This window comes from Corapipo altera, unplaced genomic scaffold (genome assembly GCF_003945725.1).
Source record: "Corapipo altera isolate COAL_440 unplaced genomic scaffold, ASM394572v1 60, whole genome shotgun sequence".
NCBI classification, from domain to species: Eukaryota; Metazoa; Chordata; class Aves; order Passeriformes; family Pipridae; genus Corapipo; species Corapipo altera.
In genome coordinates, this window is record NW_020884912.1 from 4,139,468 (window position 1) to 4,157,312 (window position 17,845).

Here is a 17,845-nt window from a genome sequence, read left to right on the forward strand (position 1 = left end):
TGCTCCATCACTGATCGAATGCAGCCGCTCCCACTTAAAATAAACCCCACAAGAACAATGAAGACTGAACTTGTAGTGGTGATGGGATTTTTAAATTTCTCTATTTAAAAACAGAAAATGAAAGTACATGCTGACATGGTGGTATTTAGTCAAAGGTTGGACTTGGCTATCGTGAGGGTCTTTTCTAACTTTAAGGATTCATGATTCTGTGAATCAGTGTAAATTCTGACAAGTTTACACTGTGCTTCTGACACTGCTGCTGGGTGTGATGGGACAAGGAGAGAGACATGACCACAGAGCTGCTTTACCACCAGTCTTGGAGAAGACCCCCCTGCTGGAAAAAAGCTTTCATTGTGAATGCAGTGACTATATCACCCGAACATTTTGAAGGACTAGGACCTAAGATAGTTCTAACTTAATGGGTTTTTTCCTTAAATTAAGCAAATACAGGGATTTACTGTCCTGGATCTTATCACTTCAACCCTGTCATTGAGCTCATATTTCCATGCAATTGCATGTCACATTCCATTGTGAAAGTGCCAGGGCTGGACAGACGCATCTGGACAGAAGTCAAAACAACCACATGTCCCACCATGCAAAGAATTCTGAATCCCTCGACACTTCAATAAATAATAGCACAGAGGTTCCATATCAAAACAAACCCCTTCCAAAAACATCACAAGTCTTCCCCGTGCAGGGTTTAAATAAGCTGCTGTCCTTTCCCTCTCCAAGCTCACTAGGTACCACCAGAAGAACAGCACCAAACTAAGCCTGCCAGTGCCCTGGAAAACCATTTGTGGGACCTTTATGGAGCTGGATGTACCATCTTCCACTTCCTTTTTTTTTTCACAGGGCACATCAAAAGAGAGAACCACCTGGAGCTAAACCTCTCAAGAGGCCAAATGGGCACAACCTCACACAACCAGGACCTTCTGAAGGACACAGCATTCCAGGCACAGAAGCCAGAACCATGTTAATACCAGTCGGAACAACCCCACTCCTACTTCCTCCAAGCCACAGCACTTTCCTGCTCCTCCACAGAGGAGCATCTATGTAGCAGATGTCCAAGAAGATTCCCCAATCTCTTTTTAGGCTTTTTACCGGGGTGATGGAGCAATAAGCTTGTGGCGGTGCTGAAACAAAGCCAACAGCTTCCCTTTTCTGCTTTTCTTCAGGCTGTTTAAGCAGACCATGTACGTGCCATGTGTGGCACTCAGAGCAGATTTTCTCTTGTGGCTTTTAATATAATAGTAATTGTGATCTTGCTATCTGAATGCATGTGCTGTCTGAAACATGCGAGTACTCCTGCATACTGAAGAAATTAGGAATGAATTGTAAGTTCTTAATTGACAGTACAAAACATCAATTATGCCACAGATGAATAACAAAGAAGAAAATTACAGGTGCAAGAGCCAAACAGCCATTGACTATAATAAAAAAAAAATAAAAACAACAACATGAAGCATTGGAATAGGACAAAAGTACTCGTGCTTCCCATTTGCGTTGTTAAACCAGAATGCTAAGAGACTAGGAAATAAAAATGGAGATAAGTGACACCCCCATACAGGTTTCCTTTCTATAAGTGCAAGTGCCTTCAGAGCTATAAATAACTCGTGCTTAGTTAGCAAGCAGTAGAAACAAGTGTGTGAATGCAGCCATGTGTGCTCACACACACACACACACACACACACACACAACCCCCATCTGAATCTTCCCACCAACAACTGTGGCAGTTGGCCCAGATCACAGCAGTGACATGCTGCTAACAGACTGATCAACCTCACCACACACTAAATTAGAAATACATTTACACAGATTAAATTTCAGAGGACCGTGATGCCGCTTTAAACTCCATTAGATTCTGCTCCTCGCAATCCTCTAAAAAACCACAAAAGCTCGCAAATCACCCCCCTCTATCCCCTCCACCCACCCGCTTTACCAGAAGTCCCAACAGGATGGAGGCTCCGTAACAGATGTGAATCAAGATGGATAAATTATCAAGCAGTCCAAAGGTACCACTAGCGTAAAATCTCACAGAAGACAAGTAAAAAGAAATCAAACCGCACTTCATTAAGGTAAGAAAGCCTCAGCAGGAAGCTATGGGTTGTGTTGATCACTGTTACTCACAGATGAGACAGAGACCTCAGCACCAGAAACTTTCAAACACAAACTTTGAAAGTTTGCTTTCAAACACAAACTTTGAAAGATTTAACCCACTAGGTAAGACTTTGGCAGACAAACCCTATCTGGAACAAATTCACACCCTTTCAGCAGGTAAGGGGACAAAACAACAGCAAGAGGCATCATTCCAGCACATCAAGGATGGAGCAGTGACTAAAAGGAGGGGGCGCACCTGCCAGAAGACAAACATACCACAAGAGCTAATATGACAACTGGGAAATTAAACTGAAAGATGCTATCTTCAGTAGATGACCTGGCACACAGGGCCATGGACAGCACTAACTCAGGTAAGGTCTCCTTCTTTAGCTTAATCCAGACAGTCCACTGTAGCTCATGCTCAGGTCCCCAGGTCTGACGTGCAGGCTTGCAGACACTCACCAGCCAGGCTCAAACACCTGTTACTATGAGCTAATTCAGGCATCTCTCTCTACAATTTCAGATGCCTCGTTTGTACTTGAGTTGCAGTGTGGAGGAGCTCACCTGTTTTAATTATCACCACAGGAACAATCTGGCTCCTGAGGCAGTCAAGAACAATGGCAACCCCTCCACCCATATCACATGAAAAGCCTCGCTCAGAGTGAACAACAAAGGACAGTGAGTAGGTAGAGAAGGGGAATTTCCAACCAGATTTCTCCTCTTGCAGGAACAAGTACTCAGGCAAGTTAAGCACTCATTCAATTTATAGTCAGACAAAACAAGGAGGATGGGGAGGACTTAAGAGAGCTAGACAATAATCCATTCAGGATAACAGAGAGCCAAGCATAAAAGAAATTTCTTTTTGCACTATTACCAGCCTCATTTTACGGATCTTTAGAACCATGAACTCAAATGCTCCTGCTGCAGATACAGTCAAATTGCTGAGAGTTGAAATGCACACAGTGTATTCAAGTGTAGCACCAGTACATTTGTCGAGCTGCTGGTCGGTGTGCGGTGCTATGGCTGGTTCTGTGAATGAGACTGTCCCCCAAGGCTGCTGCGAGACACCTACCTCGAAGACAGAGGAAAGTGAGAAAATCTTCTGTCTTGGGCTTCCTTTTGGAGAGGTCAGAAATCTGAGTGGCAGGAGGGGGTAACAACGGCTCCACTACCTTTATTGGAGTTGTGCTGGGACTGTTTGGCTGGGACTGAGCAAACTTCCTTTGTGCTTGCAGCCTTGGCCTGTGGAAACAAGAGCACATCAAAAGCTTGTTAGGCTCACAGGATGAGTGAAAACATAAAAATTCACCATTAAAAAAAAAAAAAAGAGAGAGAGAGATCTGAATCCATCTCCCACCAATATATCCTAGTTGGGTCAATTATGAAGACAGTATTTTATTTGTTTTACTCTTTGGTATCTTCTGCTACAATTTGGAAAAACAGAAAGGGAACATCTTGACTGTAAAATCTGTGACTACTGTTTCATATGTTCTGAGAGGTTTTTTGCACATGATACAATTACAGTTTACCATTCACTTACCATTTGGAAATTAGATCTGTATTTTGCACCATGAAAATTTCTTTCTTTTTTTGTTAAGTGTTAGGGTTCATTGCTTCTTGTTTTTAATTATTTTACAAACTAGGTTTATATTGGCCTCATTAAGGTTTTAGTTTATCCCAATCTGCTAGAATATTATTTCCATGGTAAAATATATATTAATAGATAAGGTATATATGTTAGCATTCAGCTCTACAAAAAACAAATCAAAACCTGTAGGAAAAAGTATTTTTGACAAGGAAAACATCCAGTCAGAGCCATTAGATTTTCGTTTGCTTGGCCACAGCCTAAAAGGACAGTAAGCAAGAAGGTCTGGAGTGGGGTTAAGTAAATTTTTAAGAATGAAAGACATGCATGGAGTGAATTTCTTCAGTCCTGACTGACACCCTCTGATTAGTTTTAGAGCATGCCTGGGTATGGCTGCAGGAAATGAATGGCTGCAGGTGGTTTTGGCACCCAGGCTACAAATCATTTCAAGCCTTTCTGAAGGCTCTGATTAACTGCTAGGTAGCAATGAATGTGATTTTCTTTAATATGTCTAGAATGCAAATTGGTATGAGGGAAAGCAGTTTGGGGCAGGACAGATACCTGGAGGGGGTCTCGCTGGGAACCTGGCTCAGCTCAGCATTTAAGAACATGCTAATTTCTCACTTAAGCAAGTGGGATTCTAATTATGATCTTTATTACAGCTTCAAAAAAAGAGAGAAGCTACAGAAAGAACTTAAAACCTTGTTGAGAAAGGATGCAATTTTATGTCATTTTCTTCCCTAATAGCAGAGTATTTACATAATGTCAATCTGAAACATATCAAATAATGCTGAAGGAAAACCCAGGTCTTGTCACTCCACCGCAGGCTTGACTGTTGTGACTTAAGGAAAGCACAGTTATTGTTCAGTACAGATGAAACACATAATTGTCAAACCTTTTCTTTTTCATGGCTATTAACCTTGAATAGCTGGGTAAGAAGAGGTTTGTTACTATAGTTTTAAACTTTCACAATTTTGTGGCTAAAGTAGAAAAAAAAAATTGAAAATCCCAGCAGTGTAGGTATGTATATACACACAACCTTTAATGACAACAGAGAAAAAAAGTAACATTCAGCAATTTTCTCCCTGAATTCTGCATAAAATTGTCCATGTTCTCATTATCCAACCCCCACCTCCCAAAACAACAGAACACACCAGCCATTCTTACTGCTTGTTTTCATTTCTTTGATGGCAAAAATAACATACTTTTTATAATTTTTTTTTTATCACGGTGCTTATAAATTGTGAACTGGAACTAAAAGACTATTGAACACATATATTTCCTCGTATCCAGGAACAATTATCTTTCCAGAATGAAGGTCTTGTATAGATCTGCTTGTATCTCCTCAAAATTATTCAGACTGCTTTGCAAAGCCCCATTCTTTCACGCAGACTGAGGAGTCCCATGCAGGATGAATGGGATTTTAATTTCAGTCATATACATTTCTATCACCAAAACTATACATGCAGCCAGAGAAAGACGCTTTGTGTTGGCTTCTGTTCTGCACAAAACATATGCTCTCTCAGCAAAAAACAGACTATAAAGGTTAGGAAGCAACCCTGCTTTCTGCACAGCAATTTTTCTCCATTGGTGTGCTTCATGAGCTGGGCTGTTAAAAACATACACCCACCCACTCTCTGCATCTCTGTACTTGCTCAAATCTCATGTGATTAATGATAAGCAGTGAGGAAGACCACTACCCCAAAAAAGTAAAGGTTAAGCCTGTTTCACAGTTCAAAATTAACCCTTTGCAGCAAGAGTCACCCATGCCGTTTTGCAGAATCCCTATTATCAGTCCCCAGAGCACTGAAAAGGGATTAGGGAATGACTTGTTTCACATAGATGTGAAATGAATAAGTGAACTGAAAGTACTTTTGGTCTATCTGTACTTTGAAAGTACACTCTGCTAGCATTCTTCTCTGGTACAAATAAATGCCTGTGGGGCACAGAGCCTGGCTTGGCAGCATCACCAGCTCTTCATTACTCACCCAGCTCTTCACTACCACTACTCTTCGTTACCCATGGGGGCCCTTTATTTCACCAAGGACAGTGAAAATGCCAGGTCTTTCCTCCACACAACCTCAAGCTATGACCATGAACTTTTGCCACTTCCCCAGAGAGGCTGCAGAGACTTGTTGCTATATGGTCAGATGTGTCCGAGATGCTTCTCCTCTCAAACCAATGATGAAGGTTGCTGTACTTCCACCTGCTTGGTTTGAGATCACCAGAGCCACAAAAACTGGACTCCTTATGAAATATCCATCTTTTATTAAAACCTTGAGCAGTTACAGGGTGTAGGAACCAGTAGTGATTACTGGTTCAATTTATGAACACTAGTAAATGAAGGTGTTCTTTTGTGACTGCAGCATCCTCTAGATTTCTGCACCAACTACTGTTCTTTACATGGATAGGCATGTGCTCCACAGGCTTCTAGTATAATGTCTGAGGGTGTACAGAGAGTGAGCTGTGAGCAAGAAACAAGCTATTCTGTAGCTACAACATATTGGGATGAAGAATCAAGGTTAGTAAACAAAAGACAAGCTCTTAAGCAGCCTTTGCTCCACCTTTGTTTCAAAGGTGTGCCAGCAAAGGAAAACCACACATATTTCAAAACATGGGCAAAAAAATCTGTTTCCTTGTGAGGGCATGTGTACCTCTTAATAAACCCGTATATCCCCATGAAAACCTCTAGCAGCATAAAACCAATTATTTCGGGTATGGTTTCACATTACACTTAATCCAATCTAAGTGTGAAGCTGCTGCCAAAGAAGGATTGTACCCTTCCTCTTCACTACAGTTACATCAGACGAAGGACAGTAACTTGTTGTACTCACACACCAATTCTGATTAGGGAAGAATAGCTAAGTAATAAAAGTGCTCAGAAAGGCAGTTTGCAAGCAGGTTGTTGCCAACTTAAAATTTAGAGAGAAGCAGTGTGGTCTGCAGGAGTAGGGAAATGATCGTCCCCCTGTACTCGGCACTGATGAGGCCACACTCCAAATCCTGTGTTCAGTTTTAAGCCCTCAACACAAGAAAGACATTGAGGTGCTGGAGCATGTCCAGAGAAGGGAAACAGAGCTGGGGAAGGGTCTGGAGCACAAGTCTGATGAGGAGTGGCTGAGGGAGCTCGGTTGTTTAGCCTGGAGAAAAAGAGGCTCAGGGGGACCTTATTGCTCTCTACAACTACCTGAAAGGAGGTGTAGCCAGGTGGGGGTCAGTCTCTTCTCCCAGGTAACAAGCAACAGGATAGGGGGAAATGGCCTGAAGTTGCGCCAGGGGAGGCTTAGATTGGATATTAGGAAAACTTTCTTCACTGAAAGGGTTGTCAAGCATTGAAACAGGCTGCCCAGCAAAGTGGCTGAGTCACCACCCCTGAAGGTATTCAAAAGATGTATGGATGTGGCACTTAAGAACATGGTTAGCAGTGGACTTGGCAGTGCTGGGTTCATGGTTGGACTTAAAGGTCTTTTCCAAACTAAACAATTTCATGATTGTTTAAGCACATACCACCAGCAGCATGGCTTTGCTCTTTGCTTCTTAACGCAATGATTTCTGCTGGAATGACCTATTTAGCATCCATTTGGCAAGAGGAGACAGATTGGCACGAGTGGCAGAAAGAACAACAAAAATCCTGTTTCCATCCTCAAAACAAATTGCTCACTCTGTCCTCATTGAAAGGGCATACACTACGTAAGGCTTGCAAATACGCAAACAGAAAAAACTTTTCAAGAAGGAAAAGGATGAGGAAAGAACTCAATACCACATCTAAACGTCATGCGAACACCCAACATGCAGCCAGAAATATCTAGACTATTTAAAAATAAATAGTAAACCACCTCCTCTTGCCAGAATATTATTTTCCTTCCACTGCTTTTGAGAGATTTTAAACATTTACCTATCACATGGAGTTAAAAAAAGCTTCAGCCCGAGGAAGTCTCACCTCCTTTTGATTCACTTCTCTTCTACCGCTTTTAGGTCTAAGCAAATTACAGCCAGAGACTCCACAACAAGAACACCCTGATTGTAAAAACCCAGACTAGGCTACAAAACATTTCTCTCCCATCACAAAATATACTTTTTGAAGCTTTTCTAGACTAGAATTTATTTTTAGTTGAATATTTTAAGGAAATTGCGTTCTTAAATCAAAACACTACAATTTGTATGGGCTAAAAATACTTCAGAATGTCTTTTAAATATCCTAGCACCATTAGAATATCCTAGAATATCCTTTAGCTTGTAAAAAAGTTCACATTTAGGAAAAAAAGACTTACTATACAAAGGCCATCCTTTCTTTGCAAAGCAAAGCTCAGGCTAGTGGTACCAGTCTGTGTTAAATTTGGTAAACATTAATACTCTACAAAACAGAATCAAGTATTAAACTATCACTATGTAAGATTTAGTTATATATCAGTACAAAACCCTGACTCTTTTCAGTTTATTACCCCCTAACTCCTAAGCAAAAGCAAAGCATAAGGACTATAAAACATACACAAAACCCAATATGCACAATCAGATTTGTAATACATGTGTATTCATACTAACCTATTTACAGAAAATTCTGATGAGAGGCTGTTCTCATTCCTAAGTATCTCAACTGGAAGGAGATTTGCAAAACAAACTTTTTCAAACATTCTCTAAACTCCAGTAATCTGCAGGTTTTCACAAAACTTCCTGCTTAATATGCACGACAATATGTTCTTGCTGCTTGGTCTCATTACCTTCCACTTACTACTTGAACTCCACTGTTGCTTTTGTCTTTTCCTGCTTTTCTGTAGACTGATGTCTATGTCCTTTTTCTTTATAACAGCACCACTAGAGTTAGATTTCCAAATGCTACAGGAACCATAGCTTAAGTAGGTGCTTGAGTGGTAGAGTTTTGTGGCTAATTCCTATTTCACTTTCTGAGCTGCTGGTGAGCAGCTGGCAAGCTAAAAAGAAGGAATCTACACTTCTTGTCTTTCCAAAAGCAGTGTCGTATTTGGGTATTTTGTTTTTTCTGTTTCTCCTCCTGAGAAACTGCAGGGGAAGTATTTGTGGATATTTACTTTACTACTAATGAGCTGAGCTGAGCTGATATTAATTGACACCAAACACTGCATAGCTAGTTAGGAATACAGACTCGCTTACTGCCTGATCTAAGGCTAGCTGTTGAGGGAACATCCTCTATCAAAACACATCTTTGAACAGGGGAAATTTTGGGTTCTTGTTATTGCTAAGGCTTTACAGTTCCCAGATCTCCTTCAGTATTACACCCCACAATATGAACAGCAGAAATTCAGCACACTATGTATCTACTTTTTTCCATTCAAGGGTTTGTCCTCGCATGGACACAGCTGAGCTTACATTCTGTGGGACTATTCCCACACTGCTGTCTCAGCCTGATTGTCCCATACAGCTACACACAGTCACAGTCAAGCATTACAGCTGTCTTTCCATCAGTCATTAGTAACCATTAAGGTTACTGGCACAGACAGGCACTCTTCCTCACAGGTTTTGTCCTGATCATTCTTTGCTAGTACCATTATAGTTCCTTCTCTGCTGTGTACCTGGGTTATTTATTTCCTTGCTGGCTCAGTGAAATACTTATCTCTGATGTTTACTTGGCCCTACACCCCTGATCTAGATCAGGTTTGAAGCACACCATCTTTTGGGCTCATCAGAGCTGACAGAACAAACATGTAAATTGTGTAACTGTGCTGTACAACATGACACTGTCTAAAGCGCACAACATGCCTGTATGCAAAGATTCATTTGTGTGCAGCTTTGTTTATTACGGTAAGCTCACCTGAAAATGACAGGCTGTAGATGTGTTCTGACCTCATTTAAACTAAAAAAAAAATTTAAAAAGTAATTTAGGCTTTAATAGCCAGGTGTCTGCTGGAAATCAGATAATTATCAAGTGTGTAATTTCCACCTCAAACAAAATCTACCCTGTGATGGGCGTTGCTAGGCAAGCCAAGATGAGCATGCAAAACTTGCTGCTGGACATCTCATTCTTCATGGGACAAACAGGAAATATTTATTACTATCACATGTGCCAGCAGGAAGCATGGCTAAGCTACATTTCACCATTTCAATCCTAAGAACAAGTCCAAGACATTCCCTCCAACAGGAACCTTCTAGAGGATCACCAGTTCATGTAAACAGGGCTCCAGACTTCAAACCAACAAATTGTCTACATCAACACCGCCAAAACTTATATGAAACATGTTTTTTCTCCCCCAGTTGTGAGGGTCAACATTACTTGGGAAAGCAAAAAAAGGGGGTGGGGAAAAAAATTCCCTCAGAATACAAGTCTTTGTTGACTCTCCCTGGAGCATACCTGATTGCAAGTGTTGGCTCAGGTAGTACTAGGCACTGCTTCTATCTGTATGCATTCACATACCACTGCAACCACCGTGTCCCACGTCACACTGTCAGGTGGATAAACAGTATCACACCAAGAGCAAGAAAGCAGGCATCTGAAGGAGTCCTTTGAACTGCATTCCCTCTCCCACATGCCCATAAGCTACTGGGATAGTATTTTCTGCTTGCATCAGTGGTATCTGTTGCCCATTTAATAATACACCACTTCTGTCGCTACTGCCAGCAGGTTTGAGGCAGTGGAAACTGAGATTCAGCATCTGTGTCTCCACACCTGTTTGAACCAGGAAAGAATATGGAGTTAAGAGACCTTGTTGCTCCCACCCATGCAGTATCAAGTTCAGGTCTCTGGTGCGAAGCATGTGGTCACTCTTAGATGTGGTTCTTTCACAATAATTTGCAAAGTTATGTAATCCAAGACACAATCCAGACCTGTATTACCAGGTTGGAGTATAATTCTTAATCCTGTCATATGATTAAAATAATCTGGGCTACTTTTCAGTAAATTAACAATTCCAGTAAGGTTGAATGCAACAATTTTCAGAAGTTATTTTTACTAAGACCTTTATTCACTCAATCTTCTTTGCCTTCTGCAGTCCAATAAATCAAAATTGGGCCTAAATTAACAACAGGATTTTAAACCAGCTTTGAATTCTCAAGTGAACAAATGGAAGTAAAATAGTAAGCCCATCTTCATTCAGTCCTTGATTGTTGAACCTAACAGGGCACGTTTTCATAAATAACACTTCTTGCTTTAAAACTTTAGCCACAATGAATGGATGCACATTTTCCTTTGGATTTTTCTGTTGTATTTGTTTCAAATGGTAAACAGTTGGTTTCTGAGACCTCCTCTCCTGCTAACAATGGAAAGGTGCATGGAAATGGCATTTAATGAATGGTAATTGAGCTAACCCATCTGCTTATAGACTAGTTCAAAGTACAGCTGGACACAAAGTTTTTTTGCTAAAAACTGCTCAAATTATCATTAATTCTGGAATCGCCTGTTTTTCCTAACCATTCTCACTGATCACAAAAAGATACTTACAGTCTCCAAACCCACCTCATTTCATGCAGTTCAGCAGAGCCTCTTACACCTACTAAATTAAATATGTGGTAGTTCAAACTACATACAAGATCACGTTGGGCAAAGTGGGAGTTCTTAAATGCCGCTGGACACTGTTTACAACCCACCACCACAGTAACTATGAAGGAACTGTACAACTTCAGCCACCATTCATGAGCCTCATACATATCTCCACATGGCATACACAAGCAGCCACAATGACATAGGTATGGAGACTTTGCCTGCTAGACTAACCCATACTACACAGTTCATGGAAGAAGTTGTAGAAAATTAACACTGTGTTCAGATGTCAGCTATGTATCCTGGAAGTTTGGGTGTCTCAGTGGTCTAGATAACCTTGAGAGGGACGTATCACACTGGGTACTAAATGCTCTGGCTTTTTGTCCTGAAATATCCATGGCAGGCAGGGAATTTTGACACTTTCAGCAGTAGGGTTTCCAAGTGTGAACTTGAGTACCCTCCACAGACTTCAGGACACACAAAAGCAAAGATGAACAGGAACCAATCCAAAAAACCAAAAGCATAAATAGTCAAACTTGCAGCCCTTCTCCAGGAGCATGAGTCTCCTCTTATCCTACTGCTGCAACTGGTTTTAATTGGACTTGATGCAAGAGCAGTCCATGCTTATCGACCTTCAAGTATCCCAACAATGGGATGCTTCCAGCTCAGACTCCAGCAGCTGAAGAAAGATTGATTTAAATTACATTAATGACCATCAAATACTCAAGCACTTCCACCCATCTCACTTGCCAGTGGCTGTGGCAAGTGCAGGAAGGTTTATCAGCTGCTGCCCAGGGAGAAGCAGCAGCAGGAGTGTGACCCAAATGACAATGTGGCATCTGAACGAAGCTCCCAAGAAGCTGTTTTCTTACAGTTGGCTGCTTTTGTCATCAGATCAATCACAACTGTCCTACAGACTGCCCATAAATCCAGGACCAAAGCCTTATTCCTCTATAAGTAAGACTAGGATCTGGACAATCAGGAAGACAATGAGTCTTTCAAAACTACATTCTCCAGGGCTGTACCACCTGAAATTGGATAAGAATTCTTCCTCCTCCGTGCAGGCATGTGGTGAGCTGTACATGGCAATAGATGGCAGAAGAGATCCTTCTGAAGACAGGTGGTGCCACCCTTCCTTTGTCCTGCAACAGTTCTTTAAAATTCCCATTTTTGGAGCAGCTTCATTTCTAGTCTAAGAACATAAGCACTGGTACTTCAACCTTTGACTGCTAAGAGCTCTACTCCAGCTGTGTCTACATTGCAACCACACTGCATGTTGCATAAAGCCACCCAGGCTGAGCCTTCGAATTCATCAGTCCACATGGGAATCTAACAGCAATGCTGCAGACACTTCACTGTGAGTCCTACAAACCCTCCTCCCAAGGTCCTCGTTATTGCTGACACCCTCACCACCACAGCCAACACTATTCAGCTGGGCTAGCTCAGATATGCTCACACAAGCTATAAAGGTACATGGTGATGCAAAAGCAGCTTCACTGAGAAGGAACAACAAACAGGAATGCATTGCAGCAGTCCGTTTTGGAGGGAGCTGTGTCTTGGATATATCTCTTTCCTCGCTGTTCTTTGGGCTATGCATGCTGCAGGGACTGTTCACTAGAGATGGCTTATGATACTAGAAAAGACAAGTTGACTCTTTGGGACTAAGCTACAGTGGGAGTCATTGCATTTGTGTGAATCAGTACAAAGTATTTCAGCAGTACCGTAAAAGGTACAACAGCTTCTGACTCCTCCTCAACGCTCCCCCCTGTGCACAGCTTGATTCTACTCCTGCAGCCATTCTCTGGAGCCATGCTTCTTCTGCAGCTTTTCTCATCTCTGGCTGCTACTTGCTTCTCTTCACCAGAGCGCTCCACAAGCTGCTTTCCAAGCACAGCTGAGCACAGTTACCTACAAAAGCACTTGGCAAATCAACACCTGAGTTACCAGTTCCTGATTCCAGAAACAAGGGCTCCCTCACTTTTATAGCAGCATGACCCAAGACTCCTGAATTTCAGCTTGAGCCAAACCCACCACCCCATACCAGCAAGTATGAAGTAAGGAATCACATCACCAAGGAGTGAGTTTAGGCCAGGCCTGCCATTTTATTCCGTGCTGCTACACAGAGAAGAGCATCACCACATGCCAGAAAGCTAAAGTGCAAAACCACAGCAGCAGAAAAAAGAATTAAGGAACTTATTTACATTTGCTTGTTTTTTAATAATCACTAGCAGATGTCTGAGTGTGTGCTATGTCCACAAACTGTTCTTCAAGGAGAAAACCACAAGAACAAAGTTAGTTTTTCACATTAAACCCTGTCCTGTGTGCTGGAAGGAAATAAGGTTGAACTCCACACTAACAGACACCTTCCCCACTGGAAGGAGGATGCAATTTCCAGTTCACTTGCACGGTCTCCATCTACTGGCAAGGACCTGTCAAGGTCCTGCTGTCAGCACTCGCTGCAAGTGGAAGAGCTATGCAACCCTCATAGTTTTCTGCTATTCAGGTAAAGTCAGTGTGGGGAAGCCTGTGGACACAAAATGGTCTCCCCTTCCACTTCACTGCTCTGCAACACCATTCTTCTGTCTGTGCTGAATTACAGGTAGCTTTGGTAACTTTGTAATCTACTTTTTTTTTTTTTCAAAAGCCTTTTTGGCCCTACAAAAATACTTCCTACTCTGTGGAAGAGAGCCTATAGAATATTAAAACCTGCCCATTTTCAGAAAACTTGAGCACTGCCCCCTTTTTAATTACACAGAGGTCAAACCTATTTCTAGCACAACACACTGTGCAGCTTCAATATTCTTCTCTTATCATTTTCAGTGTTCTCGGACATCTGCAAAACCTGTTTGCTTCCCAGTTCCCACCTACGAGACATTAAACAAAACCAGCACGGTCCAGATGACAGAGCTTCCTACTTCCTTACTCATGCAATGCCCTCTGGCACTACCTGAAACCCCAGTCTTTGATAAATTCAGTGCTGTTCTTTGTTCTCTATTCCTCTTCAAAACAGTTGCAGATTCAGACTGAATGGTTGAATGATATGCCAAATAATACCAAACATATCAGCAGCTCCTCCCCTAGTCAACTGACCAACTGTTAAAAGAGGATGCAAGATCAGAACCATACAACTGAAGGAAAATTCTCTTTTCACTTTGAGTGGCCTTTACTCTGCAATGGTGCTTTAAAAAGAAAAAAAAAACACGGACCATTCATTCTTGTTTTCCAATCTCAGAAAGCCATGTGTACCTCGACTCTTGCAATTGTTCATTTTTGCCCTAAAAGCAACTTGCACTAGCCAGAAAGCCAGAGATTACTTCTGGCAAAAATGTTGGAAGTAACAGTGTATGGATCACTTTAGCCATCATCTGAATGGCTGAAAAACTTCCTGTTCAATTAAGTCCTGCATTAATCCCTACCATTTGAATAAAATTTTCCATCTGCTAGCAGGAAGTGATAAAAGTCACACGGTCATTAGGTTGTGGGCATTTTAACCTCTTGCAGAGGTTGCAGCTTGCAATTTAACCACACCTGAAATGAGATATCTGCACTTCCCATGGGGACAGCCTTTCAAAGGCTCCTCTACCATCTGGCTATTACCAGGGACTCAACATTTCTCCTGTAAAACTACAACATTTAGACACACAATGAGGGAGGGAAGAAATAAAGAAGAGTCACAAGACATCCTGTATCTGCTGCACAGACTTTACTCTGAAAAGCAGCAAAGTGATCACTTTTGCATAAAACACCTATCAATCACATTCACCGTCTTGCCAAAAAGGATTACTAAACAGAAACACACCTATGAGCTGCCAAGGGAAGAAAATAAAATAAAAATCAATATATTCCATTATGTTAAACCTACACTATTCTTATATAATTCTGAAGGCAAAATACAAACTTTAGCAGGTGCTATTTCTATATTTTAGTCTCTTTTCCTACACCATTTTAATTTTTTGCACTGAGTGTCTCCTGGAAGCAAACCACGACCCTCTCCAGGCTTCCTCCCCAGGAGTCAAACAGCCCATTCTTGCAAGTCAATCAGGCAGATGCAGTCAATTGTCCCAGTAACGCTGTTCATGCCTTCTTTCAAGCCATGCCACATCCTGCTACCAGTCAAACTGGCCTGAAAAGGAAAGGGGCCATTCACCTCGAACTTCTTCTTTACAAGCAACACTAAATCCTACGAGAGGGGGCTGGCTGGACTGCCAGAGCACAGTCTTTCTCTTCCTCCTGAATGCCAAAAAAAGTAGTTGGGAACTAATGATATGAATGGAAACTATGGCAACAATTCCTGTGCCACTGCAATCTATAGCTTTCCCTGCAGACTTTCTTTCTTTACCTGTAGTAAAGAAAGTAAAATAGTAAGTATTCAATACTCCTTGTCACATGTGTTGCGTCCCCCTGCTCCTGGAGACTCTAGTAAAAAATATGGTGCATATCTAACTCCTTTTGGTACCAGGTAATCATAGTTAAAAACTCACACAGACACACACTAACTGTGCGTTCCCTAACACCCTCCTTAGTTTTACTTTTAGGATATATGGTGGTATGTGAGCAGCAGGACACCTGATATTTAATGGTACAGCCCAGAAAAACTGAGATCTTGCTAATGGTGGAAGAAGAAAGTCCTGTTCCTTTTAGTTCAGCATCCCATTGCGGACTCTGACCAGGAAGGGATGGGAAGGCACTGTCCAAGCAGAAGTAGAACAAAGGGAGTGGGACCACACCTTTCTGGAGCAGCAACTGCTGCATTGCCTCACCCTCATCTTTCTGCTCTAAATGAGTGGGTTCACTTTGGTTTAAACCAATCTCAGCAAGGGCTGATGCAGGAAAAAGGCATGGTATATGTTCTTCCCTTCACCTCCAGCCACACGTTCCTGCTTATGCCAGCACTAGAGCTCCTGAGACACCATAATCAGCTGGCTAAGGAAGTCAGTCTAGCTGAAAATTAATTTATAGGTTGGGGTTTTTTCTTTGCCGGGTTGGGTTTCATAAGCACAGAAGTGCTGGTGTTGGCACAAAAGAGGTGGCAAGAACTCACAAGAGGGAAGAACAGGTCTGCCTTTTCCAACAGCAACTCACATTAAGATCAACTTAAGCTGACTGAGAAACACATTAGTCACTGAACTGTAAAATTTTAAAGGAAGAAGTGCCCGGTAGCAATGTCAGCGTAGTCCCCTTCGCTGTCAACCCTTTTGCAACAACCAAGGAGCCTGGTCTCCATGAAGACAAGCAAGGAAGACAAAATTGGGTGGGTTGGATTGAGGTTTTTTTGCTTGATAACCTTAGGGCAATGAAAAGATCTGACTTCCTGCACTTCTGCCCCCACGAGCAGATTACCCACTACTTTTCCCTGTACCATGTCAAGCAAAGCCCCAGCTTACAAACGTTTGAAACAGAACGGAGAGGATGGCACTCCAGATGCTGTCTACGCTGACAGTGACACTGCATAGAAGCTGAGCACTTTCTAGGTGCCCCATGGGCGAAGCATCCTACTTGGCAATGGCCAGCCTGCTGACTGGCACTGTGCTCCTCTGAAAGTGTCCCCTGAGGCATGGCTGCAAGGCCGTGCCACTGATCAGCTGTGTCCAGTCAGCACCTCATGCCAGTGCCCAGCCTGAGGAGACATCTAACAGCAAGAGTAGAGGAACGGCCCTGAGAGCAGACCACTTGTAATTTCAAGGAACACATGCTTGCAGCAACCCTAGGGTCATGTTCAGTAGATGTTTCTGTTAGTCTAAACAAGCTCTAATAATTAATTTCACAGTTCAAGAGGAGACCAGCTTCAGCCATTTTAACCTGCTGGTAACGTGCTCTGTGACGGGCAGCAAAGTGCCTTCCTCTTACCGCATTATGTTACAAACCCAACCTGACACTGAAGTACTTTCTGCTTTATATGTAGATACACATCAGCCTGCTCTACACCTTTGACATCCAGTCTCAGATGTGAAACACAACAATGGGCCTCAAATGTGATAGTCCCAGCACACATCTTGCTCCTCGCTGCACTTTTAGTTTAGTTGCAGCCTGATCCTCCATAACAGACTGAATGCCTACGCTTAAACTTCTTTCCAGATCTACATTTTTCACAGTGTCTCCGTGCAAGAGAGAGGTTCCTGTCCATCACTACAGCTGGCTGTATCCATCCCTCAAACCCCCACACTGAAGTCAAAAAGGCCTCTGTCACAGCCCATCAGTAGCATCCACTCAGTCGTGTCACCTGTGGCTCTGGCTCTGGGGGACAGGAGACCAAGGAAACCTCACATCACTAAGCACAGTCTTGTAAATCTGTAAAAAAAATCCCAACTCTGGGATGCTTCTCGACGCTGCCTCTCTTCCTCAAAAGCATTAAGCCAACATTTGGTCACTGATTTACTGGCAGTCCTCAGGCAAATCACTTGTCTGTCACTTTTTCAGGCCGAAATTAGACATTGACCAAAAGAAGGCTAGGTATAAGGATTAAAATCCTATGAAAAACAGTGTGTGCATGCTTGTTTAAATGAGATGAGGCCTGAGGTCAGTTTGTCACATGGCCGTACAATAGGTCATGGCAGAGTGCTCCCACACAGGAGCGGCAAGAAATTGGCAATTACTTCAGCTGGGACCACCGGTGAACATTTGATGAACTTGAAACTGGTTCATTTAATTCTCAAAAGCCATGCATTTGAAAGGCAATTGGTGAAAATGCCAAACTACCTCCCCAGAAAGAATGAAAG

At 42.3% G+C, this 17,845-nt stretch overlaps 1 protein-coding gene across 4 annotated transcripts in view; it reads right to left on the reverse strand.

Moving 5' to 3' along the window:
- JARID2 (jumonji and AT-rich interaction domain containing 2) overlaps nucleotides 1-17,845 on the reverse strand; it is a 215,967-nt gene that overhangs the window by 57,530 nt on the left and 140,592 nt on the right. For all 4 annotated transcript variants that reach the window (XM_027654200.1, XM_027654202.1, XM_027654201.1 and 1 more), the window contains exon 4: nucleotides 3,170-3,339. Coding sequence is in view for 1 of the 4 variants with exons in the window: in XM_027654201.1 (XP_027510002.1) it covers nucleotides 3,170-3,339 (170 nt within the window). In the remaining 3 variants the exon portion in view is untranslated. The remainder of the gene's footprint in view (nucleotides 1-3,169; nucleotides 3,340-17,845) is intronic.